A 26,410-nucleotide genomic window follows, 5' to 3' on the forward strand; every position below is an offset into this window, starting at 1 on the left:
ATATTAATACTTAGCAATTATTACATAGATACCTTATCACGCTCTTTAGAGGACCTATTATTTAGAAGGTAGCTTAACAAGCAACTATTACTACTTTAACTACTAAGGTAGAGCTCCTTACGCTTAAGCAAGTAAGCAAAGAAGCAATAGTGTTAAAACACTTTTTAACTAAAATACACCTTACTTTAGATACTACCTAGATAATTAATTGTAATAATTAACAAACTATTAGGTTAGTAGTAGGCAATAATAAAAGGATTACTACTAAGCTACGCTATGTAGATATTTAAAACATATAGCTTAGGCAAGAGTATAAAAAGGAATCTTTCTATATTACCTACCTACCTACTAGTAATATACTAGCTAATAGGCTTACTAAAAACCTAACTATATAATAATTTATAAGGTTTAGGGAGCACCTAAAGTTATATAATAGTAGAGTATAGATTATATAATATTAATTAAAGTAAGGTAGTATATAAGATCTATTAATATATAATATAAGAATAACTAACTATAGCCTACCTCTCTATTATTAACTAGGTAGCTTCCCTAAGGAGCTCTATTATACGCGCAAAGCGTGCCTTAGAGTCTATAGGGAGCTGCCTAGGTTGCCCTATCCTAGGATCTATAGGGGGAACCTTAGAGGAGCTAGAGTCCTTATCTTCTAATAAGGAGCTCTAGGCGCCCTTAGCTATAGTAGCAGCCTTACGCGCAAGCTTAGTAGCAGTAGCAGTAGCTTTTACTAGCTCCTGCTATTTAGCCTTACTCTCCTTAAGGAGCACTAAGACCCTCTGCTTCTTATCCTTAAGAAGGTCTTAGCTCTTACCTGCCTACTTCCTTACTAGGAAGGATAGCGTAGAATATTAGGCAAGCTTAGGGCTATTAGTTTATTAGTATAGATCTTGCTAAGTATTATAAAGGAAAAATTCTTGTATAGATTATATATATAGGGATATAGCTATACCTAGAGGAGTATTACTAGTACTAAGTCCCCCTACTAGAAGAGTTATAGCACTTGCTATTAGACTTATTAAAGAGCGCTAAGCGTAGATAATTTAGATAAGTTTTAGCATAATAAATACTAGGCTCTTTATAATAGGAGGATCTTAGGGTCTCCTTAGGAGCTAGAGAGGGAGTAGGAGTAGGAGCGGGGATAGGAGGCAGGGTCTAGGGAGGAGCAGGAGCTAGAGTTAGAGCTAGAGTAGTAGGAGCTAGAGTAGGAGCGCCTTTCCTTAGCTTCGCGATCTTAGCTATAGTAGTAGTAGCTACGCACTTAGCTACTACATACTCTATAATAGCCTTACGCTTAGTAGTAGCGCGCTCTTCTTTAGTAGCAGTAGCTTTAGTAACTGCAGCTTTAGCTGCGCAGGAGGTAATAAGGGCAGCGTAGGTAGAGTAAGCGTAAGTAGCAGGTTTTAACTTTAACTAAGATATAGGTTAGTAGGGATATAAGTATAGTTTAGATCTTTAGGGTTATATAATCTTATAACTTAAGCTATAGTAAAGATTATAGTTAGGTAGATAGAGTTATAGAGCTCTATCTAGATAATATCTACGCGTGTAAGCGCAGGCTAAATAAGGAAGGCGCGCTAGTTAGTATCTAAAGGGTAAGCTAATTTAACCCTTTAGATATATAACGCTCTAATTAGCTACACTACCTATTAACTATAAGCGCAACTATAATAATAACAAAAGATCTACCTATACCTAGGGGGTGTGTTACAGGAGGGATATTAACTAGATTATAGAGCATCTTAATCTAATTAATCCTAATTAATACCCCTATATAACCCACTATCTAATTAACTGCTAGCTTACTACTAAGTGCCTAACAAAAAGCAGGAGCTCTAGTAAGGAAGGTTTACTAATTATTTACCTTCTAGTAAGGGTAGCTAAAGCTCTATATATATAAGTCCAATTATAGTAGATACAATCTAATAATCCATCTCCTAAATCATTCCTAACCTTAGTAATCCAAATTTCCATAGTTAAGTATTAAGCTCTTAAAATTTTTAAACACCTGCATAATCTTATTAAGGTTTTTAGCTTATAGTAGATAGGTATAAAGCTTTGCTAAGTAGTCGCACTTTAATACTAAGATCTATTACTTGTAAGCTATACCTATTAGTATATTAAATAGATCCTATAATACCTAGTAGTATAGATATAGTAATCTTTCCCTTAGTTATCTTAATATAACCTATTAGGCATGTGTAATAGCGCAGTACTTGCATTTGCTCCTAGGAGTTCCTTTAATCCTAACGTTTATTGCTAACTTAACTAGAGCTTTAAGCGCCTTAGGTCCTAAATAGCCTAATTATTAGTGCTAAAGCTCCTTACTGTCGTGTCTTAGGTAAGTTGTCTAGGATTGTTAGGGTTATTTAGGCACCATACTTTAGATTATTAGATAAGGGGTAGAGGGCTTGTATTCTAGGAAAGTTAAGTTAAACTTGCGTAGTAACTTGGCTAATACAACGCTCTTTTCTAATAATCTAAACTATAAGGTGGCATCTAGCCTAAGGAACTAAACTCCTGCTTTAAGTAATTAAGCTTCTAATATAATATTTATATAAAATCCTTCTACTAATACTACGTTAGTAAGCACTAAATCTTCTGTTTTTAGACCTCTTAGTCTATTAAGAGCATTAGGGATTACTCTAGTCCCTCTACCTAAGATTAGAAAAGCTTAAGTTCCTGCTTTAACTGTCTTATATTTAACTAATCTAAACAAGCTTTCTTCTAGGTAGCTTATATTATTAACTAGGTGCACTGCACCCCTGTTGTTAAAGATAGTGCTCTTTGATAGAGCGTAAGCTTTAAAGTCTATGGTTAAATAGATCCTGTTTGTTTTCTCTGCTATTAACATAGGGTTAATTAGTGCCGCCTAGATACTGCCTAGATTGGTAATCGCGTTTTCTTTTGCCTTACTACTATAATCTTGATTAATAGGATAGGACTTAATTAGAGCTTTTCTTAACTCTTTGAATTTTAGGTTCCTATTAATCTTTTTCTTAATCTCTAATTGTTAAGTAGTAGTAAGCTTGTTACCTATATTAGTCTAAGCTTTAATAATATTTTTACACTTAGGAGGTTTCTATAGGTAGGATCTACTATATAGGTATAAAGACTCCTTCTTAGGTTAATTAGAAGGTAGAGCTCCTATTATTATAAACACTCTAGGACCCTTAGAGCTTAATCTTATATTATTCTCTTAGAGAAGTAATAATAGATCTTAGTAACCTATAGGAGGTTATAAGTTAGCTCTCCTATTACTAACTTTTTAATAATCCTTTAAAATATAGTTTAACCCTAATCTAGTAAGATTCTAGTAGATAGAGCTTTAAGATAATCCTATACTATAAGCTATCCTTTAATATTAGGAATATTGTATACCTTAGCTTTGTAACAATAAGGCAGAATTGCCTGCCCATTGTTCTATGCCAAGTTAGGCCTAATAAAGGCCCGACTTACTAATGTATATAGAGAACAGCTCGCCTATAGTTAGGATAGGTATATTCTTCTTGTCCTTTTGTACAAGACCTATAGGTGTAGGAATCTTATCCTTTTCTATATAGACGCGCACTCCTATATGCCTTTAAGTTATATAGGTTACCTTTTAGATGCCCTACCTACCTAAGTTGTTATATTACTAGAAGAATATTATCCTAGCTAGTAATAGCATTTAAGAATATCGCACTTATTGTTATTTTAAGCTACTAATTTAGTTCTAGTAGCTATCTAACCCTATAACTCTACAGTTAAAATAGCTATTAGAACTTCTAATAACTAAAGCCTATAGGCTTAGACTTCTAGACCTATAGGTGGTGCTAGATTACCTTTAGAAAAATCGCGTTAGATTACGTTAAGGTAGAGACCTAGAGACTACTAAAAGCCTAGAGGAATTAAAGGCAAAGCTAATATCCTCCTATAACCAAACCCCCTAAAAAGAAAAGATTTATTATTCTTATTAACTACAAAATGTTAGACAAAGGTAAAGGAAGGGTATCTAGTTTAGCTACTTTTAAAAGCCTATTTACTAATAGAAAGAAATTAGATAAGGAAGACTTAATTAACAACGCCCTCCTTAAAGGACCTGCTTCCTATCTATCCCTTAAGGTACCTTATGCTCCTAGGAAATCTTAAAGTAATACCTCCCTTAAAGATAAATATATATTAACCCTATCTAAAAAGGAGAGGTTAGAGAAATAAGTTAAGTAACTTACTAATTAGTTATATAACACCTCCCTCTATAAGGAGATATAGGGTACTACCTAACCTACCTAGTCTTTAGCTTCTATATTAAACCCTATAGTATATACTATAAAAGCTAAGAGACGCTCTAAAAAGACGCTAAATATCTCTACACTTAGTAATAGTGCTAATCCTACTTTTAGATAATAGTAAGTATCTATTTAGGATAGGCTAGAGATTAACGCTAATTACTACCCCTCTTCTAGAGCTTAGATAGCGTTAGTCTAGGGACACTACTTAGGACTAGCAAGAGAATACTTAGAGCTATATTACCTATCTAATTCCCTAAGTCTTTAGTTCTAAAAAGCTAAGGAAATAATTACCCTCCTTTAAACTTACTTTATTACTAAAAATAAGATAGCTAAGAGTTAGACTATATTTAACTACCTATATATAACTAATATAGAGATATTCCCTACTTTTAAGTTATAATTCTAGAGTCTTGCTATTAGAGAAGAAGTACCCTAATTAGAGTAGTATTACTACCTCTAGATAAAGATTACACCTTCCCTTAGGATGCTAAACCTTGCTTTCTAATAGAATTAGTATAATAATTGTAAGACTATAGTAGATTATCTTACTACTTTTAATATAGAACGCTACCTATACCCTACCTTATCTACTCCTACCTAGACTACTCTATTATCTAGAAAAGGACTAACCCCCTTTAAATACTCTAGAAACTAGTCCTATTTAGATGCTAATTAGAAACCTTATAATAGACCTTTAATAGCTAAACCTTATATGCCCTACTTATAATAATAAGGCACTATCCCTTAAACTAGTTAACCCCTATCTACTAGGCTAGCCACTCCTAGCGCTACTACAATAGGAACCCTAGTAACTTGCTATAATTATAGAAAGCCTAGGCACTTCTCTAGTAACTACCCTAAACCCCCTAGGATTTAGGCTATAGATATAGAATAGGTTATTAAGAATTCTAAGGAAGAAGAAACTACTAAATTAACTAATTTAGATAGCTATTAGACAGGAAACAACAATACCTAGGAGGATCCTCCTTCCTAGGCCTAACTTAATATAACCTATTAAACCTTTCCTTAACTAAATTATTTATTAGTTCCTATTTGCTTATATATATAACCCTATACCTTAATAGATCTAGTATTTACCTAAACGCTTTAGTAGATACTAGGGCCTAAGGTTATTTATTTCTTAATTTAAAAATTGCTTATAATATCTCTTCTACGCTTAGGGTACCTATCTAAAAGCTACCCTATAAGCTTACTATTAAAGGGTTCTAGGATTAGATTTCCTTACTAGTTACCTACTATATTTAGCTTTATATAATAGTTAGTAGCTAAAAGGTTTATAACTACCCCTTTATAATAGTAGACTTAGGTTCTTAGGATTATATTATTAGATAATACTAGCTAAAATAGTTCTAAATCCTAGTTAATATAGATAAATCTTAACTAATCTAGCTAGAGAAATATTCTCTAACCTACAACCCCGCACCTCCTATTCTAGTATAACTCTACTAGTAAGTGCTATCTACTCTAGTTACATACAATATCTTATAAAGAGACGCCCTTTAGGATTAAGAAGAGAACTAGAACTAAAATAGTCCTAGTTTAATTAATAGGATATATAGTATACTTAAAATTCTAGCTACTTATAAGGCTGCTACTAAACTAATTACGCTACCTACCCTAGTCTAATTGCTAACTATTACCCCACCTAGAAAATTCTAAATTGCTACTATTTCTACTAATGCTTTCTATTTTAATATAAAAAAATCTTCTAATAAATTCTTTACTACTAGCCTATATAAGATTAAGTATAGGATCTAAACCCTATCTAAATAGGATACTCTTAACTATAGCTTGTTAGATTAAAAGCTCCTATCTAACTATAACTCCTATTAGGACGTCTTTAACAAGGCTAAGGCTAATAAACTTCTAATCTACTAGCCTTACAACTATAAGATAGTCCTAGAGGAACCCCTTCTAAACTACTAGAGTCCCCTCTACTATTAAAATACTAAGGAACTCTAGGCTACTAAGAAATATATACAAGAGCACCTATAGAAAGGTTTTATTAAGACTAGTTAGAGCCTATTTACCTCTCCTATCCTATATATTAAGAAGCTAAATAGAGGCCTTAGGATCTATATAGATTACTATAAGCTTAACAGCTTAATACAAAAGGACGTGTATCTAATACCCTGTATAGATAATCTATTATCCTAGCTAGCTAAAGCAAAAATCTTTACTAAGCTAGATATTTATGCTACCTTTAATAAGATCTAAATAGACCCTAACTTAGAGGAGTACACTACTTTCTATACTAGGTATAGTACCTATAAATACAAAGTCCTACTATTTAGGCTATATAATAGACCTGTAACCTATTAGCGCTATATAAATAATATACTAATAGATTATTTAGATAACTTCTATATTACCTATCTAGATAATATCCTTATCTACTCTAAAAACCTTGCTACTTACAAGGACTATGTTTAAAAAGTCCTTAAGTGTCTTTATTCTACTAGATTATAGGCTAATATTAAGAAAAGCGAATTCTATATAACCTATACCTGTTACCTTAGATATATCCTAACTAATAAAGGCTTAGAGGTAGACCCTAATAAAGTTAAAGTACTCTAAAACTAGTCTGCTCCTAAGATAATAACTAGAGTAAAGTCCTTCCTAGGATTTACTAGATTCTACTAGCAATTTGTAGAAAACTTCTCTAAGATAGCTAAGCCCTTAACCACTCTCTAGAGCCCTGCTACCCTTTTTATATAGACTTTAGAATGCTAATAAGCCTTTAACTAGCTTAGGAATACCCTACTAGTAATCCTAAGCTTAGCTTACTTCTATCCTAAGTACCCTCTAAAACTAGACATAGACGCCTCTAATAGAGTTATTACAGCTATCCTCTTATAGGAGCATCCTAATAGGAAATAGTACCTTATATCCTTCTTTAGTTAGACCCTTACTAGTTCTAAACTTAACTAGGAAATCTATAATAAAGAATTATTTGTAATAATCTGCGCCTTTAAGAAATAGTATACTAACCTAATAAGTACTTAGCACCTTATTAGAGTATACACAGACTATAGAGCACTAGAGTACTTTATATCTACTAAAGTCCTTAGTGCTAGGCAAGCTAGATAGCTAGAGGTTATAAGTCCCTTTAACTTCTAAATTAAGTATACTCCTAGATCTTATAACGCCTAAGCTAATATCCTAAGTAGAAGGGAATAGGATATAATTAACCTTAAGACTACTTAAAGGGATAATTATTTATAAGTAATAATTACCCTAGATAGGTTACACCCCTAAATTAACTCTAACTTAGCGCAAGACTACCTAGCTAAGCGTTCTTTACTAATTCTTACTTTAATTATAATAGTTTAGAACCCTATAACTCTTAGATCCCTAGAACTTATTAAAACTCTTCTCTAAGAAAATAGGTCCTTATTCCTAATAGAAAGATTAGAGTTACTTAAGCACTATTAGATAGAAAATAGACTCCTTCTCTACTAGGATTAACTTTGCGTGCCTGCTAGATTAGTCCTATATACTAGACTAATTTGTAAGGCTTATAATTAAGTATCTACTACTTACCTATTAGCTACTAAAACCTATTAGATTCTAGCCTAATATTACTACTAGAAAGGTATAGAGACTACCTATAAATGCTACGTTTAGAACTGTATCCTATACAGGAGAGGGCACCTAAGATAGCACTAACTCCCTAGCATGCTCTACCCCCTTCCTATCCCTAGTCTACTAATGCAACACCTGTGCATTAATTTTAAGGATTTTCCTTAGGATTAACGTGGTTATAATTAGATTATAGTTATTATTAATCGCCTATTAAAGCAAGCTATTACTATCCCTTGCTACAAAACTATAGACGCCTAAGGTATAGCTACCTTATTTGTGCAGTAGGTGTACTAATTTAGACACAATCCTAATCCTGTTTAGTATCCTACCTCTAACTTTATAGGTGCTCCTTATAAATTATAGGCATTCTACTAATAGTATCTAAATTAGCTAGGTCCCCTACGCAGCTTACTAAAATAGATTTAAGCCTAGGAAAAGGGCAAGGAGGATCTAATATTACTTCACAACAATTATACCTAATATTAGAACTAATTTATATCCTATTTAGCTATATATTATCTATTAACTACTATCTATTACTATTATTCTTATTACTATTTATTATTATATCCTATTTAGAACTAACCTAGAACCCTTAAGGTTCCTAGGACACTACCCCTAGGAAACCTCTTTATTCTATATCTATCTCTCTATTAGAACCTAGTTTAGACTCTGTATTAGCTAAGATAGCGCCTAGACTACCTTTCTTAACTAGCTTCTAGATAACTAGTGCAGCAGGTGCAGGAATAGGTGCAGGAGCAGGTAGGGGAGCTAGAACTAATTTAGACGCTTTCTTATTAAGCGCCTTTATCTTAGCCTACACTATAAAGGTTACCTCCTAATTTAGTGCTATTTCCTCTTTAAGTTTATTAATAGCCCTTATTAAGCCCCTAACTACTAAGACTATCTTATAAATACTATTCTAAAGCTAATATAAATTAGATGTAGCAGTATAATATGTAGCTATAAGGATCTTAGCAGCTTCTATGCCCTTAGTCTAAGTATTAGCAACAGTAACGCACTTAGCGAGGTTTTAGGCGGCTTCTTAAACGGCGGCCTTAAACTTGCGCCTAGCTAGAGCCCTAACTGCCCTTATACAGAGAGCGCGATGTCGGACAGGGAGGACTCCTAGTGGTACTAGTACTAGCATAGCTAAAGGTTCTAATTTGGATTAGCAACTGCTTAATTATATAGATTAAATACTTACTAGATTTTAAATAGATTAGGTTAAATAATTAAAAAATTAGGGATATAGGAATAAGAAAGTTAGTAGGTAGAGGGCTAGTTATATGTAGGCCGGGGATAGGGGTCCGTGCCCTAGGAAGAAGAAGTGAAGGTAAAGGCAGAGGTAAAGGTGGATTTATTTTGCAAAAAAAAGCTCTTCTTTAATAAGGGATCTGAACCTAATCCTAAGGATAGGGACTATCCTTTCTCTATAGGAGGGGGTAGTGTAATAATAAGGTAGAATTGCCTACCTATTATTCTATGCTAAGTTAGGCCTAATAAAGGCCTAACTTACTAATATATATAGAGAACAGCTCGCCTATAGTTAGGATAGGTATGTTCTTCTTATCCTTTTGTACAAGACCTATAGGTGTAGGAATCTTATCCTTTTCTATATAGACGCGCACTCCTAAATGCCTTTAAGTTGTATAGGATACCTTTTGGATGCCCTACCTACCTAAGTCGTTACAAGCTTGCGTATATAGGATTGTCTACTCCTTCTACTAGTAATTAGCGTCTTAGCTACTTATCTTTACCTTAGCAAGATAAGCTTTATACTATAATCTTGCTAGTATTATAGCGCTTAAATTAGTTAGCGCTAGGTTATTGTAGAGCACTTAGATAATACACTTAGAGGGTTACTCTTCCTTAATTAATAAGCTCTATATAGGCTAGGGTAAGGATCCCTTAATCTACTATATTATTAACCTATATAAAAAGGTTCTAGATTACTAATAACTTTAATACCTAATCTAATAAGCAGGCTTAGTACTAAGCTATTTAGAGTTTGTACTACTTGCTTGTTATATTAGATAGCGTAATACCTATTAGCATATTAGGCTTAATAGGTTTATTCTTAAAGTGGTTTTTAGCATCCTAAGTATTAGGGTCTACCTCTACCTAGATCCCTTTAGTTAGGGTATAGTATCTAAATTAAATATACTAGGTAGGCTAGTTAGTTAATCTAGTAAGTAGGATATCCCCTTTTAGGATTTAGTTGCTTATAGTAGAAGAGTAATAACTAAGCTTCTACTTAAGAAATAGTATAAAAGAAAAAAGTAAAGCTTACTAGCTTAGTGTCTAAGTTAAATAATACGCTTAAATAGATAGGATAATCTTTAATAAGGTAAAGCGCGAACTAGGCTTATAACTATAGAAATCTAGATTACTAAGGTTAGGAATAATTTAGGAGATAGATTATTAGATTATATCTACTATAATTAGACTTATATATATAGAGCTTTAGCTACCCTTACTAGAAGGTAAATAATTAGTAAACCTTCCTTACTAGAGCTCCTGCTTTTTATTAGGCACTTAGTAGTAAGCTAGCAGTTAATTAGATAGTGGGTTATATAGGGGTATTAATTAGGATTAATTAGATTAAGATGCTCTATAATCTAGTTAATATCCCTCCTACAATAGTTCTTTATATTCTTTTATATAAGACCTATAGGTGTAGAAACTATATTATTTTCTATATGGACGCTCCCTTCTATATACTTATAAGATACCCTACCTACCTAGGTTATTACACTTTAATAATCTATATTAGTTAAATAGTAGTATATATAGTACCTACTGTAGTAGTAAAATATCCTAGTATAGTATTATAAGGTTAGTTACGTATAAGATATTCTGCTAGTATTTATCCTATCTAGTTAGTTTATACCACCTCTTAGCGGTTGTATAGTAAAGTGGCATGCCACTTAATAGTAAACTATTAGTAATGCTTGCCCAGCATTATAACTAAACCTCAGGATTATCCGTGCTGTTGCTATCTTAGTGATTAATTATGCCGCCTTAAATGTAATGTATTTCTTAGCGGATGTTGTTAAGAAATCTTAAATATTAGACAAAATATAGCTAGACCTCTAGGTACCTTTTAACACGCTTAGAGTAGATTTAGCAATTTTTCTGTTTCCTTACTAATTGCAATTGCACATCTCCCACTATTGTGACACTTCCTGCAGCCAGTTCGCACTTGGCAGAATTGCAGCTGGCAGCTGCACTGCTGAGCTGTAGATCGGCGCCAGCGCCATTTACGGGAGTCACTGCGGGGAAGTGCCCGTCTAACAGTAAATCTTCTGATCATCTCGATGCACTTACGGGCTGTTTCTTCCTACACACTTCTCGCTTGATCTCCTCAGAAGATGGCAGTTATGTCGCGACTTAAGGAGGATGTTTACTGCACGGTAAGCTTATTTCTCTATAGCACGAATACCCAGGCTGAACCAACCGCCAGCTCCTCTTGAGCGACTCCTACTTACCGGGTGCTGCTGTGCTGGCAAATTCCTTGCGCGATGCAGGGACTACGAAAAAGCTCGCTGTTCTGGTCACAATGGAGACGCTATCCGCTGATACCATTGCTGAGCTCACGACGCTCTACGACTATGTTATACCGGTTGAGCGCATGCGAACGCCCAACTTGTCCAATTTATACGTCATGGGGCGGCCTGATCTATCATATGCCTTCACCAAAATTGCTCTCTGGAGGCAGACACAATTTCGCAAGATTGTGTACCTTGATGCCGATGTCGTGGCTCTGAGGGCTTTGGATGAGCTCTTCGACATTCAAGCGAGCTTTGCTGCAGCGCCTGATATTGGGTGGCCTGATGCTTTCAATAGCGGTGTTATGGTAATCACACCGAACATGGGCGAATACTGGGCCTTACAGACCATGGCAGCAACTGGCGACAGCTTCGACGGTGCCGATCAAGGCCTACTGAACCAGTACTTTGAGCACCGCCCATGGCAGCGTTTGAAGTTCACCTACAATTGCACTCCGAACGCAGAGTATCAATGGGAACCAGCCTATCGCTACTATAAGCGAGACATTAGTGCTATTCACTTTGTTGGGAAGAATAAGCCCTGGTCAGGACAACAGAGTGGTGGGAGCGGCGTCTATGGCGAGTTGTTGGCACGGTGGTGGGCAGTGCACAACCGCCATTTGAATAGACCGAAAGCAATCGCCCAGAGTGAAGCTGGAGTTGAAGGTGATAGAACAACCCTAAACACTATTCCCGCTACCGCCGCTCAACCTGAGGCCTCAGCTATCACCACAGAACCACCCATAACTGATCATGGCGATTTGGCTGCAAATATTGACCAAAATGTTATAGAGCCAACACCGACGTCGCAACAACGCAAGTTCTCTGCTCCTGAAATGGAATGGGACGCAACTAGGTATATTTCCAATACCAACACAAGAGGTTTTGTTAACAGAGACAGATCCGGACCCCCAACGGACTCGAGACCCGAGGCCGCCAACTTCCCTAGCCAAACATATACGTTCAGCGAGAGTCCCACGCTGTTTAAAGCACCCCAAGACATGGGGTACAAAGTGCCAGAGAACAAGCCTGAGCATACGGAAATGCCAAAGCCCATATTTCCATGGGAGCAAGAACCGGATCGGCCTAGGGCAACTCGTGTATTTGCTGAGGATGCGCCACCCGAGCCGACTCCATCAATCAGTTCGCCGACGCATGCATTCTCTACAGTGCATTATAACGGTGCAGATAGTGGAGTATCCCAAGACGCAGGGCGTGTCGATAGTACCGGAAGCATCTCCCCATCCAAATCTGCTGACGAGCAATGGCAGGCCTTTCAATCGAGTAATGTCAATGCTTGGGACCGTGTACCAGGCATTGAAAACTACGTACGAGCTATAGTTGATTTACAGGGAAGGCGCGGTAAGACCGAGAGCCTCGAACAGACAACTGGTACAGACGATATCAGCTCGCCGCTTGTAATGAGGAGAAATCGACGCTCAAGTTTGATTCTCACAGACTTCCCGTCGGCAGTAGAACGGCCGAGCCTACCTGTCACACCGGCCCCGCTTCGCCGTCCTTCATTCTGGGGGGACGAACGAAATGAGCAAGGCGAGCTTCCGTCTGCTACGGGCGTTCCTGAGCAACAAGAATGGGTATGTTCGCCTTCCGGCTTTTCCTCTATCATCCATTTGGGTTTCCATCCTCGCTGCGTACGCTTTGAGAGAAACTTAGCAGTATCACGAACGCAGCTTTCTCCCAGAGACAGGCTCAGTGGCCTCATTAAGGGCACGCTCTGTGACAGCCGAGTCCCACTCGATTCCATATGTCTTCGTGCATAGTCAAATGAAATGGCCAGTGTGCGAGTTGTATACCTTCGAGTTTCTCAAAGCGTCGCGAAATCTTGATTCGAGATCATCAGTTCTGGCGTTTCAGGCCGTTTACACGTGGTCCTGATGAGCACAAACTTTTCACTAGCCCCAACCTGAGAGACAAAATATTTCAAGTATATGAAGCTGACTCGAGCTGTGAAGAACCCCCTGGAGAAACTTGACGAGCTGCGGCGGTCATCGGTGATCGAGTTCGAGCATCTCAAAAAAGACGAGCATCCGGATCCGCCTTTGCGAGCACTTCCAGAACATTCAGCCATGAAAGAGCAAGGCATATCGAATATTGGACTCGGCGAAGCAGATTGCACAACAGGCCTGGCCACGGAAGATCATAACGAACCGGCCGATAGCACTACTACACAGGCGTTCCATACAGAGACTCCGACCAAACAAGCAACCTCTGAAGCTACTGTCCCAGACGCGCTCCCACAACAGCCAGGGATTGTAGAAGGAGACTCCGGTAGCAACGTCAATCGAAGTGGACTCGGTCCTGCCGGCACACAGCCCATATCCTTTCAGCAACCCTCTTTGAGTGCTGGGCAGCAGGTTCAAGCCGGCGATATGACATTTACTCTGCCAAGCTTTGCGGATAGTGCTCAGGAGATTGATGGGCCAGCGGGGTATGATACTCCAAGTCTTACACAGACACAAGAGTAGCTCGGACTGGGGCATGTCAGTGGATGTCACTGAATGGTGGGCACAGTATTGAAACGATGATGGCTGTCGGCATCAAGATGCTGTTTGAAATCCTTGCTGTTGTTATTGTTGCTGCGGTCGCCTAGGGTCGAGATGTCCGGAACTTGGCATACTTTTCGTTTCACGCTCTGCTATGGCCTTGTTCTGGTTTGTGTCCCGACCTTGGGTCACTGGCATTATTCCTCCGAATTTTGCGTTAGTTAGCATAGCGTGGCGAGCGTGATGAGGTCTGCATCTGTTTGTTTTGTCCTGCATTTGGCATTTCCATGTACGATGCTGTATGTGTCCACTCTAGCATGATTATCGCACGAGTGTGGCTATAACAGCTTTCCTCGAATAGGTGGCTTTTGACTGTCTCGGGTGGGCCCCATCATCCTGTACCTACAATGTCCCCGTGCATTGGTTGCAGCACTTGAGGAAAAAGAGCGCTACCGTGCTTGTGTACATGGGTACTGGGTATAGCACTTGAGATACATGGGCCATCATAGGTAGACACGAGCACGCTTGGAGAGGCGCCAGGCCAGCTTGTTTGTGCATCTGACAGTCGGCCACGGTTCGTTCTCGCAGCCTGCAAAATGCGACGACGACGACGATGCCCCGCTTTGCCCCTCCCCGCCTTGCTGCATCGAAGAATACCGTACACGCCGTGAGGGTCGCACTACCACGACGGCCACCAGTACCGCTACTACAACCACCTGCCCGATTCATACCATCCTACTCACACACACCGCGAATAAGCGCGACACGCCTTTGCCAGACTCTTCACGGCCCTCATCTTGCACCTACTCCTCCCCCTGCGCCCCCGCGAAGACGCTTTGCCCACACCACCCCGCGCCGCCCCGACGAACACACGCCCGGCCGACTCCCCAACGCCGTCTGGCCATACCTATATACGCATTTCAACACCATGGCGCACCTCGAGCCGTACTTTACACAGGTCGACGGCCTGCAGAACAAGTTCATCGAGAGGCTGAGGGAGGCCGTGGCGATTCCCAGCATCAGCTCTGAAGACCAAAGGCGGCCCGATGTGGTCAAAATGGGCCACTGGCTCGCAGATCAGATCAAAGCATTGGGCGGCACCGTCGAACTGCGCGAGCTGGGTAAACAGCCCGGGCGCGAGCATCTTGACCTGCCGCCGTGTCTGCTCGGCCGCTACGGAGACGACCCAAACAAGGTCAATGTGCTGGTATATGGCCACTACGATGTTCAGCCCGCCAACAAGTCGGACGGCTGGGCCACGGATCCCTTCACGCTGAGCATCGACGACAAAGGCCGCATGTACGGCCGTGGCAGCACCGACGACAAGGGGCCTGTTCTCGGCTGGCTGAATGCCATCGAGGCACACCAGAAGGCAGGCATCGACTTGCCCGTCAATCTCATCATGTGCTTCGAGGGCATGGAGGAAAATGGTTCAGAGGGTCTGGACGACACCATCCGTATCGAGGCCAAGAAGTTTTTCAAGGACGCGGATGTCGTCTGCATCTCAGACAATTACTGGCTGGGCACGGAAAAGCCCTGCCTCACGTATGGTGTGCGGGGTTGCAACTACTATCAGGTCGAGGTCTCCGGTCCTGGCCAGGACCTGCATTCGGGCGTGTATGGCGGTATGACGCACGAACCCATGACCGACTTGGTCCGCATCATGAACTCTCTTGTCGACCCCGACGGCAGAATCCTCATCAAGGGTATCGACGAGTTGGTTGCGCCCCTCACTGACGACGAGGCCGCTCTCTACCCGCCTATCGCCTTCACCATGGATGACTTGAAGGAATCGTTGGGAGGCGAAGTCGCAATTCACAGCAGCAAGGAAGACGCATTGAAGCATAAGATGCGATACCCCTCTCTGTCGTTGCACGGGATCGAGGGTGCTTTTTACTCCGAGGGGGCAAAGACTGTCATTCCAGCCAAGGTCATTGGCAAGTTCTCCATCCGCACTGTGCCCAACATGGAGATCGACCCAGTTACAAAACTTGTCGAGAAGCACATCAACGACGAGTTTGCCAAGCTCCAGTCAAAGAATAAGATGAAGTTTAGCGTTGTGCACTGCGGAAAGTGGTGGGTCGAGGACCCCAACCATCCCAACTACACAGCCGCCGCAAAAGCAGTCGAGAAGGTGTTTGGTGTGAAACCAGATATGACTCGGGAAGGTGGCAGCATTCCCGTCACCTTGACGTTTCAAGAGGAGCTTGGGAAGAACGTGCTGCTGTTGCCCATGGGAAGCTCGACAGATGCTGCCCATTCCATCAACGAGAAGTTAGACAAGAGGAACTACATTGAAGGCACCAAGTTACTGGGAGCCTATCTGCACTATGTGGCGAGCGAGCTGAAGCGTTCGTGAAGTATCGTTGCTGTTAGTTTATATATCTGACCACCGGCAAACATCATGTTTTACGTGCATACATACATATATACGTTGATACACTTCTTCATAAGAGCCATAATGCTCAGATAGCCGTGTGGGTAAATACTATACACAGTGTACTACTAGTACTAGGTCTACATTTGTGCGCTAGGTAGGGTCGAACAGGCCGCCTCAACATGCGTCTGTCCATGCGCCAGGTGAAAGAGGTGTCGGAGCGGAAAAACTAAAAAAGTAGTCTCGTCCACTCGCATCCCCCAATCAGGCCCATCCCAGGCCGACCATGCCACATCGCGGCCAGCATAGCTGAAGTTCTCCCACTACACCATGTCGACGTGCAAAACACTGCTTCGACTATGCCCCAAGCAGCCGCAACCGTCTCTGCTTCCCCTGACACAACGTCGCCATGAATCCAGCACACGCCGGCACAGGAAACTGCTCGCACTCCCCGAAGCCCCGTCCTACACAGCCGACCGCTCTGCACCCACGCTCGTCTTCAACCCGCCATCCTCTGCCCCCAACGTCTATCACACCCCGCTGAAGTTTCTGCCCAAGGACGACAAGCGACGGCAACTGTACGCTGCCGCCCAGACCTACGCTACCACGGCCGCCCATCGCCGCCAAACCTCACCAATTGCCACGCCTGGCACTCCGCTGTCCTCGTCGTCTTTACTGCCGCCTCGCCCGACATCTGCGCTGCCAGCCCCGGTCCGTGAACCCTACGAGAAGAAGTACCATCTTACGGACGTTGACATCGAAGAAATTCGCAGCCTGCGCAAGAGCGATCCAAAGACTTGGACACGAGTCAAGCTCGCCGCGAAATTTGGTTGTAGCCAGTTCTTTGTGGGTATGGTGGCCAAAGCACCAGAACGGGCTGCTGCTGTAACCCGGAGTCACGAGGCTGCGAGACAAAAATGGGGGGAAAGGCGAAGAATTGCGAGGGAAGACCGCGAGAGGCGGAAGTTGCTTTGGGGGAGAGATGCTTGAAGCAGCCATCTATCTGGCCTTGGCGAGACGACAAAAACCCGCCCTTGGGCATCTTGCATGTCGGCACTCTTCGGTTTTGACCATGTATGTACACTGCTTGAAAGCAATCGAGCCCTAGCATATGCGTGCATCTGTGCGTCATTTGCACGGTAATTGCAGGATCACATATAAGCAACGATGAATCGAATGCGCAGCCTGTATTATACGTATGCAGGTAAATCGACCCTGCCCGGCTGTTGCAGGATTGTCGTTCGCTTTGCACCTGCTTGTACATGACTACTGGCCCGTGATGAGAACCGGTGAATGAATGTTCGAGCTTTCGCAGACAATCTTACGACTCTGTCTTTTCTATCTCCACACCCAAGCCCACCTTGAACATGAATCCCTCTTCCCCTCTGACTCTTGCACCAACCTTCCAGCATTCAAAACGTCCTTTGCTAACAACCTGCCATCGCTGCTGCCTTTCCACTTCTGCCTCCTCCAAACTGATCGCCGGCGCAAACTTGATGACTTCCAGACGCCGCAGTGCAAGACGCGTGACGGAGGTTCCAAGGGGCCATGAGATAGGCAAGGCAGGTCTGAAAACCGACGCCGAAACAGAGTGCGATGTCAGAATCGTGCAACACGAAAACAGTATCGATAATCTCTGAAGTTGTGTGGTCAATTGAGTGGAAGCTGTAGAAAGCGGATTTGGATTTGAACCCCTCGATGAACCTGAAGGTGGATTGCGGATCGCCCCGACAAAAGCATCGATATCCTCTAATATGATGGAGTGAATGCGTCGATGCATACTCTCATGTCGCGAATGATCGAACAGGTATTTTGAGAGTGAGCGCAGTGTTACGATGAGAGATGTCCATGATTGGGGTCGAAAGATGTGCAGGTGGAGCAAGCTTCTTTCTAGTACTTCCTGGAGCTCGGCTCTGATGCTCTCGTCGATTGTTACTCTTGCTGCCGAGAGACGGGATTTGAGTAAGTTCAGTATGACACTGGCGAGACGAAGCACACTAAAGTGATGTAGCGGGTCGAATAGTATCACCGCGGCGCTCTGGCCTCCAGTCGCTATGGATGAGAAGATAGACCCTGGCAGAATGGCCTGGGCGATGATGAGATAAAGCAGTGAGGTTTTGCCTGCACCAGAAGAGTGGTGAGCTAATGGAGGAGAAATCAATTCGAGAACTAGGATGCTTGAGCTTGGCATGAGAGCACTCAGCTTCGGAATACCAAAGTGATCGTTTGATACAGTCTCGTCGTCCCTGCTGCTCAAACTATTAGCCAGAGTCTATACAGAGCGTGCATGAAATCAAACAACGACACGACGAGAAGCGGGTGGGAAAGGGAACTCGCATCTTTCTTCTTCCCAGAGGAATATCGCGAAGAGACTCCAGCACCTAATCATCCATTAGCAAAGTCTACAACGTGCTGTGTCGATACCACACACCGAGCTCAAAGGCTCAAGCCCAACTCCCGCCAACAACATCTCGCCTAAACGCTTCGCACCCTCGTCACCCATCGTGCACCACGCTTTGCACACACTCTGAAGGGAATCATCAGTCTCATGACCCGATTTTTTCTTCGCTCAACCGTCAATGTCGCCCCCAACGACCACCCACTCTCTTTGCTCTCTTGAAACAGATATCAATGTTCTCCCGAACGGGAAGCCTCGTAAACCGATGGTTGACCTTAGTGACTGCGCATTGAAGGAGCTCGTACAATATAAGTGCAATATTACGACGCAAGGAGCAAAGGAGGCGCAGCCGAATATCATCTGCGAACCTGTTGTGCGGTTGTTGCGCCTGTAAGTTATGATACGAGATGGCTGGATATGGGAGCTGCCAGGTGGCACGTGACCATGACCTGATGGCTTTGCATTGAACATTGTGAGAACAAAGCTGACTATTCGCAGGTGTGGTAATGGATTAAGTGTTGAAACTACAGCTTGGGAGAGATGGAAGGCAAAAAGGGATGGCGTCAAGGTTGACTCATGACGCGGCACAGGATGGAGGTGTCGTTCTTCAGAAAAGGCTTCAGCTTGTCGCTCAAAATCCTTTCAAGAGCCGTGGAACTGACGAGCTGAGAACTCGGAGACATGAACTCAAGGGAAGATGCGAAGCATAAGACTTTGGCTTTAGCAAGGCAAGGGAGATGAGATGGAAAAAATAGTATGTGACCATAGACGTCGCGCTCGATGAGCATAACCGTGCATCGGGTTTCAGTGTGTTATAAGGCTATGATACAGAAAAAATAAATCCAGGTGACAGACGCCGCTCCGATGCTACCGGTCGTCGAGACTGTGACCGAAGATGCAGATACCCAAAAACACCTCGCTGTCAAAATGCACTAGAACGACCAACTAGGCCAGATTTCGTCAATGAACCTTGTCACTGCAATTATCTTCGGGATTTCCTCATGAACTGCCTCTCGCAGACTTCCTCCAAAACTTTTGCTCATAATTGACGTGGAGACCCTCCTCTAGATTAACATTTCGATCCACGGCCGATCGTGTTGGAGGCTCAACAGGTGCGTCCCATGCCCCATCATCGTCTGCTATCTGAGCTCGCCGCTGTTGGTCTTCCTTGTCTCGCGCACTCTCCTCAGCAAACAAGTCAGCCATGGCTTCTTGCCAGAGGCTGTCGCTCTCTTTCATACGCTTGCTTCTTTTCCGCTTGCCGACATTTCGCTTTTGTATGCCGGCCTTTTGCGCAGCCATTAGTTTCCGCAAGCTTTGCTCTGCCAATATGCCTTCCTCGGTCGCCTTCTCACGGATCTTGCGAGGGTCATTTTCGCGTTCAGTGAAAACGGGCGTGGCTTTGTACGTGTGCTTGGATGGGAAGGCGGGAAAGTGCTTGGGAATGTACGCGCGCGTTTCCTTGTCGGCCTTGCCAGACAAAATAGAGCCAAGGAGAGCCTCCGTGTCAGGCGGAGGAGCCTCTGGCGGTGCGGGCGGGTCGAAGGGCGGCTGCAGGAGGGCCGGAGGCAGTTCCCCGGTATCGAGATGCGGATCGAGGGTCGAGGAGCCGCGTAACCCCGTTGTGGTAAGGGCATAGATCCAATCGTGGGGAACCATTTCTGTGCGGCGGGAGCTGGCCATGGATTTGCGAACCTGAGCGAGCAATCGTGTCATATCTGGGCAACGTCAGTCACAGTGTCCTGCAAAAGTCACCGAGCCAAAGTGCCAGGGAGCGGTTGCTGCAAGGCTTACAGGCATCTACCAGGCCGCGAAACTCGTCGAGCGCATCCTGCTGGGCGCTCTCGAAGCCAATGCCCCGACATTGTATTGCAATAGCGCGGCGCAATTGATGGTCGAAGAAGTCCTTGCAGTCGCCAAAATCGCCCGATTCGGCGCTGACGGGGTCGACAATATGCTGGACTGGTTGCGTGTAACGGAGCTGGTGCTGGATTTTCCGCTTCTTGGGATGTGGCTGTCCATACGCCGGTACCGCCTCCGCCGCGTGCGCCCTCTTCATGCCTGGACCTGGACCTGCAATTGCGCCCGCAGTGCTGACTGGGGAGAGAAGAATGCCTGGCATCAGCTGCCCGATGCGATCGGCGCCGGCGGTGACTGGACCGCCAGTGTGGGTGTCGTGGAGTGTCGTGGAAGAGCGTGGGCGAGAGGAACGCGCGCGGCGAGGGGGAGAGTGGGAGAGAGGTGTGTCAAGGGTGGCCGGGTGAGGAGCTGTTAGTTTGAATGGGGGCACAGATGAGTGATGGCGCAGCCGATGTGTGAATATGTGAATTTGTGCGTGTGTGCGTGTGCATGTGCGTGTGCGTGTGCGTGTGCGTGTGCGTGTGTGGTGGCAGGTTGTCTCTCTCGTCCCTTTGATCGGGTTGCTGTCGTTGTCTCCGCTTGAGAGAGCTTCCCAGTTGAGCGCGCAGACGCACGGACACGTCTTGGCGCTGTCGCTCCGCCCGCTGCTGCACAACTCCGAACTCACACCACACCCAAACTCCAACCTCAACACCCGCCCCAGAACGTCCCCTCACCTATTCCCGCAACCCGCACCCGCGCCCCAGACGTCTCCGCTCCATTGCTACTACCTTCGCCATGGCTATCAAACCCATCACCGGCGTACGTGCTGCCATTGGCGTCTCTCGATCGCCTCGCCAAGTTGGCTACTGACGGGCATACAGATGCTCCGACGACAGGTCGTCCTCGACATTTCTGTGGCTCTGGGTACGTAAATCTTGCCCATTGAAGTCTTCCGCTGTGCCGGGACTCTCCTGTGACTTCTATCGCTTGTGCGCCTCGATGAAGCAGTTGCGCTAACGAAGCTTTGCAGGTCTTGGCCTCACTGCTGGCTACGGTTGGTGGTACGGTACGTGAGCGCCATCTATGCCTCAGACACGACATGCATGGTCTTGTGACCTATTGCTTCTGCTTTCAGAACTGACTTCTTTTGAGGCTACCACGTCCCCGCCGTGCGTCACCGTGACGCTTTCTATCAGAAGATCGAAGATGAGCGTGCGGCCGCCCTCGGCCAGAAATAAGTTGTGTCTCGTTTGACAGGCCAAGGTTTTTTTGTGGCAAGCATGAATGGGAGGATACAAGGAAAGTGGGAGGAAATCAAGTGTAATCATAGAGGTGGATTTCCAATTCCTGAGCCAATCAAGAAGCGCAATCAAACAGTCGCAAAACCCTTGTTCATTAGAGCTCAAAGACACTCTTGTCCTATGTTCGATGTAGCCTCTCCTGCGTCTATCTACTCGTATATACCCATTCCAGTCCGATTGCTAGGCTGACGAAAGCGAGTCATAAGTTATGCAAAGACAGCACCTTCCCCTTGCTCTACTGAGCTCCAAGTCCCTCTACAGATGATCATTTGAGTGGGAATTGGCAATGTGGGGCAGATTGGATACATGATTAGGATTCGCAACATGCTGAGTCCAACGTACATGTTGAATCTAAGGTACATGCTGATGGCCTACGGGTGTTAGATGGTGTTGAAGGAGACAGGACGGTGGTTGGCCAAGTTGGCCAGAGTCGATTCAATGGCATCTCATCAGCCCTATGGTGCACTTGTACTGGTAGCTAGTCGCGATGCTCAGATGGTACTTCTCAGCTCGTGATTTGCAACCTTTGGCTCTGATGCGGAGGAAGACTAACAGCTTCATGATTTCTACACAGCGCTCAGAGCGAGGAAGGATACCCATGAGGCCTTGCCACTATGTCGACAGTGAATAGCCAATCTACTTGGAACAAGAACGGCTGTGGTAGTGCCTAGCGACAACCAGGAACGAGTTCTTGCCTCATGCCCCAAAAAAAAGTGTGCGAAAAGCAATAAAAACTCTCTCGTTGGCGACTATTAGATAGCAGGATGAAAAATGCAGAGGAATTTGCATGTCAAGAGGGGATCATATAGCGAATGTCGAGGTGTCTACGTGTGCGAACCAATTACTGTTGCGACCCAAGCTGGTGAGGGCTGAGGAGCCGCACACGGCACGGATACAGCCGCACTTGAGAGGATCCCAGAACAGGCGTGCAGGAGGGCCATGCAACGGCCAAACGGATTGAACGTCAGCTAGGGCTGGTAGTGGGTTGATTTGGATTGGGGATTAGTTCAGACTGGAGATTTCAGGTCAAGGTCATGGTCGAGGTCAAGGCCTGGGATTTTGGCAGTGGCCACTTCAAGGCCGGTTGGATGAGGTGTCTAAAGCAGCGGTGGCAGGTCAAGACGTGTTCGGCGGCCGTCCAATTGGCGTCGCAATGCAGGAACGACTTCGGTCAACAGTCATGCTCTGCTACAAGGGGGGAGGTGGCCCATGTTTCTTGGCAGACATCAGAGATTTGTGGACATGGTTGTATTCAGGAATGGTGGATAAAGTTCGAGGAGGAAGAAGGAGGTGAAGAAGGTGGGTGGTAGGACTGGTATGTATGGGCGGGCAGGTGCAGGCGTGGTTGTGTTCTGATGATTGATAGAGGGATTGAATGATGGATTGATGGATTGATGGGGGATCGACTCGAGGGCGGCGGGCGGCGGGCTGCGGGTTGTTGGAGCTGCGAATGGATTCGATTGGGGATCATTTTGGCGGATGGAGGGGGTGCCCAGGTGTGGTTACGAGGTTGGCTATGTAGCTCTTGGCAGCAAGCCACGGGCCCTCGACAGCCCCGAGTGGAACCTGGACAGGGCAGGTGTACTATGTAAGTGGGCACGGGCTGGCCAGCTACCACAGTAAGTACAATATTTGTAACCTACAAAAAGCTTCCCAGGCTGGAACCGGCCACAGCCTGGCCCCTGGTCAGATTCGAATCAATGGCAGACGATGCGCCTGACCCTGGGCCTTTCCTCAACCCGGTAATGATGCGATGCCATGGTCCCACACTCTTCACCAAATCAGGATTGGGAGGAGGAGGAGGAGGAGGAGGAGAGCTGCGGCTGTCCAACACCACATCATCATCATCGTCGTCGTTCTCATCATCACCATCATCATGATCTAACATGCGCGCACCAACGAGGAGGGAGCACGCAAGAGAAGCGGGCGGGTACTCCCTCCCTCCCTCGGTCGGCGGCGCGCAACGAGCAGCTCGAACGGAGAGCAGGGTGGTGGTACATGGCGCCACCAATACTATGGGTGAATGGGGGAGGGGAGCATCGTGAAGGGCTGCTGCCGTTCATCAGCGTGTGCAAACGCAGGCCACAGACAAACAAATCCATCCATCCATTATTCCTCTATTGTGACTTTTCATCAGAGATGGGACGCGTGCCCTTTGCTTCCATCTGACCCCGACCACCACCACCATAGCCGTGGTGAAACAGGGCGTCGAACGACCGTGTGAAGCGCGCCCGGTGCCAGCGGCTTACCTACTCGATTCATGGGAAGCTTTTTACCTAGTAATCCCTACCTACCCTTCCTACTCTCTACAACTATTGTAACACAGTACTGCACTGCACACTGCTACCTACCTGGCCTGGGGGTTCTGCTGCATTGGGCGGAGAGCAAAACAAACGTGTATACAGGCGCTTTCTGCCACAACCCCCCTCCCCTTCCAAGAGACCCCATGCTTGTTCAACAACACAACTACCTACTATTGCCTACCTACTCTATTGTAGGTATCCTTTTCAAATTCGAGGCATGCACCCCCCCCCCCTCCCCCCCACCTCCGCGCCCCCCTTCTAAATCCCTGTGTAACACGGCGCCAAAGGGTCCAGCCTGCCAGGCAGACCTGGTTGCTGCGAACTGGCTCTCTCTCGCTCCCTCTCTCTCTTCCCTCACCACCCCCCAACCCCATCTCTCTTTCTGCTTTCTGACAGGTCTGACTTGACTCTCTTTTGCTTTTGGCTTGCTTGGTCTGCAGTCTGGGCGTAACCACGGTGGAACTGGAGGCTGCGGATGTGTGGTGGAGACTGCCTGAGCGGTGGTCGACGGTACCCTTGTCCTTGGGGCTTGCGCCAGCAGCCAGGCTAGCGTGTGATCCAGCCTGGCGCACCCGCACGCTCACTGCTCACTTGCTGGGCATCCATCCATACCGTCCATACCGAATCCATTCATTCATTCTCACTTCACACACCGACGCAGCAGCCCAGCCTGCCCCAGCTGGAAATCAACCGCGTCTACCACTGCTCACTCCCAGAAGGACACTCTACTCTACTCCACTCCACTCCACTCCATTCCACTGCACCTCCACTCCCTGCCTGCCTGCCTGTCTGCCTGCCTGCCCGCCGTCTGGCTACCTAGCTGCTCTGTCTCTGTTCCACGGGTCTGGTCTATCTGCCTACCTGCCTATGTGCCCAGCTGCCGCTTGCTTGTAGCCACCCACGCCTGCGCCCGCCTGCGAACAGCAGCAAAGCAGCCAGCAACAGCCTGCACATCGACAACTCCACATCACCCAGCTGCGATATCTGCAGCGCGTAATCGTCGCAGTCGCTGTGGTCTTCGCGTCTGGTTTGGGCTCTGTTTTGCGCCCGTCCCAGCTCTGCTAGCCAACGCCTAGTTAGGCAGTGAGCCCTGGAATCCCGCCGCCATCTTTGCCTCGTGCACCCTTCCCCCCACCCCCCCAACCTTGCGCCTCACTCTCCAACTGCGCTGGTGCCTCCACCGTGCCTGAGCTACCACCGCCTGTACTGGCTTTCGTTGCGACCCATAACGCAAACTAGCTCCTTCCGCTGCCAGTCTTCGCTGCCTGCCGAGCACTCGACGACGACGACGAGCCCTCCCTCCAAGTATCCTGCACCATTGCACTACGGCTGCCACCACGACCGCAACCCATAACTCGTAGCTCTCACCTCGCCCGCGCCCTGCTCTACTGAGTCTACGCCTCAGTGCCGCAAAGATCCTACCAGTCGCCGCACACGACCCGCCTCCGTCCTGCATGAGCGTTCCGCTCGCTCTGTTCCCGCGGTCTAGCACCGTCCCCTCTGCTGTTTGCATCGCTTCCACCTTGCTATTACTATGAACAACCCAAACATGCAGCAGCCTGGTATGGCTGCACGAGGCACCGCCGGCCTCCAGCACTTTGTCCAGCACTACCGCCAACAGCTCCAGCAGGGCAAGCTCCCCCCAGGCTGGCAGCAGGCCACCCCGCCCGAGGAACGTGGCCAGCTTGCCCTTCAGTTCTTCACGCAATACCGCTTGCTAAAGCCTGAGATCCCGGAGTTCGATGCTATGCGCTCGTCTCTCCAGTTCGAGACGCAAACCTTCGTGTCCTCTCAAACCAAAGACCAGTATCTTCAACTGGTCAAGGCGAAGCTACTCGCCATGACCAGCGCACGCCAGCAGCAAATTCAGCGTATGCAAGGCAACCTTGGGAACCCGGGTAACCCGATGAACGGCATGAATCCTGGCCAAATGAATATGATGGGACAGCTTGGCCCCCAAGGCATGAGGCAGGGCACTCCACAGCAATTCAACAATCCCGCCTTTCCCAACGCTCAGCTCCAGCGACCCATGCAAATCTCCCCCGTACCCATGTCGCAAGCACAACCCGGAATGGGCATGAATGCCCCCAATCAAGGCCAAAACCTTCCACAGCCCAACATGCAGCCCAACCAGAACCAGCAGCGTCAGGACCAAGTCATCATCAACCAGTTCACCAAGAAGCTCATGGACACGTGCAAGGAGGAAGTACGTCAAAAATTCCAGGCTGATGTACAAGGTTGG

The 26,410-nt window shown here is 45.4% G+C and overlaps 9 protein-coding genes across 9 annotated transcripts in view; 6 read left to right on the forward strand and 3 right to left on the reverse strand.

Moving 5' to 3' along the window:
• Positions 1-11,034: 11,034 nt before the first annotated feature.
• Positions 11,035-13,929, forward strand: IAQ61_010998 (uncharacterized protein; the record flags this gene model as incomplete). Its single annotated transcript, XM_066099009.1, has 4 exons — positions 11,035-11,308; positions 11,359-12,299; positions 12,345-13,038; positions 13,417-13,929. Exons 1-4 carry the CDS (start codon positions 11,267-11,269, stop codon positions 13,927-13,929), a joined length of 2,190 nt encoding a protein of 729 aa, XP_065951167.1. The 5' UTR covers positions 11,035-11,266.
• Positions 13,930-14,875: 946 nt separating this feature from the next.
• On the forward strand, positions 14,876-16,306 carry DUG1 (Cys-Gly metallodipeptidase; the record flags this gene model as incomplete). Its single annotated transcript, XM_003835020.2, has 1 exon — positions 14,876-16,306. The coding sequence occupies one exon, from the start codon at positions 14,876-14,878 to the stop codon at positions 16,304-16,306; it is 1,431 nt and encodes a 476-aa protein (XP_003835068.2).
• Positions 16,307-16,654: 348 nt separating this feature from the next.
• IAQ61_011000 (uncharacterized protein) lies at positions 16,655-17,314 on the forward strand (the record flags this gene model as incomplete). Its single annotated transcript, XM_066099010.1, has 1 exon — positions 16,655-17,314. One exon carries the CDS (start codon positions 16,655-16,657, stop codon positions 17,312-17,314), a length of 660 nt encoding a protein of 219 aa, XP_065951168.1.
• A 331-nt stretch (positions 17,315-17,645) lies between these two features.
• On the reverse strand, positions 17,646-18,827 carry IAQ61_011001 (uncharacterized protein; the record flags this gene model as incomplete). The annotated part of the gene is made up of 3 exons (XM_003835022.2): positions 17,646-18,573; positions 18,662-18,705; positions 18,756-18,827. 3 exons carry the CDS (start codon positions 18,825-18,827, stop codon positions 17,646-17,648), a joined length of 1,044 nt encoding a protein of 347 aa, XP_003835070.2.
• An 894-nt stretch (positions 18,828-19,721) lies between these two features.
• On the reverse strand, positions 19,722-20,781 carry IAQ61_011002 (uncharacterized protein; the record flags this gene model as incomplete). Its single annotated transcript, XM_003835024.2, has 2 exons — positions 19,722-20,440; positions 20,517-20,781. The coding sequence occupies 2 exons, from the start codon at positions 20,779-20,781 to the stop codon at positions 19,722-19,724; spliced, it is 984 nt and encodes a 327-aa protein (XP_003835072.2).
• Positions 20,782-21,359: 578 nt separating this feature from the next.
• On the forward strand, positions 21,360-21,802 carry IAQ61_011003 (uncharacterized protein; the record flags this gene model as incomplete). The annotated part of the gene is made up of 4 exons (XM_003835025.1): positions 21,360-21,383; positions 21,446-21,488; positions 21,595-21,630; positions 21,717-21,802. 4 exons carry the CDS (start codon positions 21,360-21,362, stop codon positions 21,800-21,802), a joined length of 189 nt encoding a protein of 62 aa, XP_003835073.1.
• A 1,097-nt stretch (positions 21,803-22,899) lies between these two features.
• IAQ61_011004 (uncharacterized protein) lies at positions 22,900-23,175 on the forward strand (the record flags this gene model as incomplete). Its single annotated transcript, XM_066099011.1, has 1 exon — positions 22,900-23,175. One exon carries the CDS (start codon positions 22,900-22,902, stop codon positions 23,173-23,175), a length of 276 nt encoding a protein of 91 aa, XP_065951169.1.
• Positions 23,176-23,504: 329 nt separating this feature from the next.
• IAQ61_011005 (uncharacterized protein) lies at positions 23,505-23,753 on the reverse strand (the record flags this gene model as incomplete). Its single annotated transcript, XM_003835027.2, has 1 exon — positions 23,505-23,753. One exon carries the CDS (start codon positions 23,751-23,753, stop codon positions 23,505-23,507), a length of 249 nt encoding a protein of 82 aa, XP_003835075.2.
• Positions 23,754-25,702: 1,949 nt separating this feature from the next.
• IAQ61_011006 (uncharacterized protein) overlaps positions 25,703-26,410 on the forward strand; it is a gene marked incomplete at both ends in the record, with an annotated part of 4,938 nt that continues 4,230 nt past the window's right edge. Inside the window, one exon of the mRNA XM_003835028.2 lies at positions 25,703-26,410. This exon is cut by the window's right edge and continues 4,230 nt beyond it. Within this exon, the coding sequence (XP_003835076.2) occupies positions 25,703-26,410 (708 nt within the window).

This window comes from Plenodomus lingam, assembly GCF_022343315.1.
Source record: "Plenodomus lingam strain CAN1 chromosome Unknown contig_9, whole genome shotgun sequence".
In the NCBI taxonomy this organism is placed as follows: Eukaryota; Fungi; Ascomycota; class Dothideomycetes; order Pleosporales; family Leptosphaeriaceae; genus Plenodomus; species Plenodomus lingam.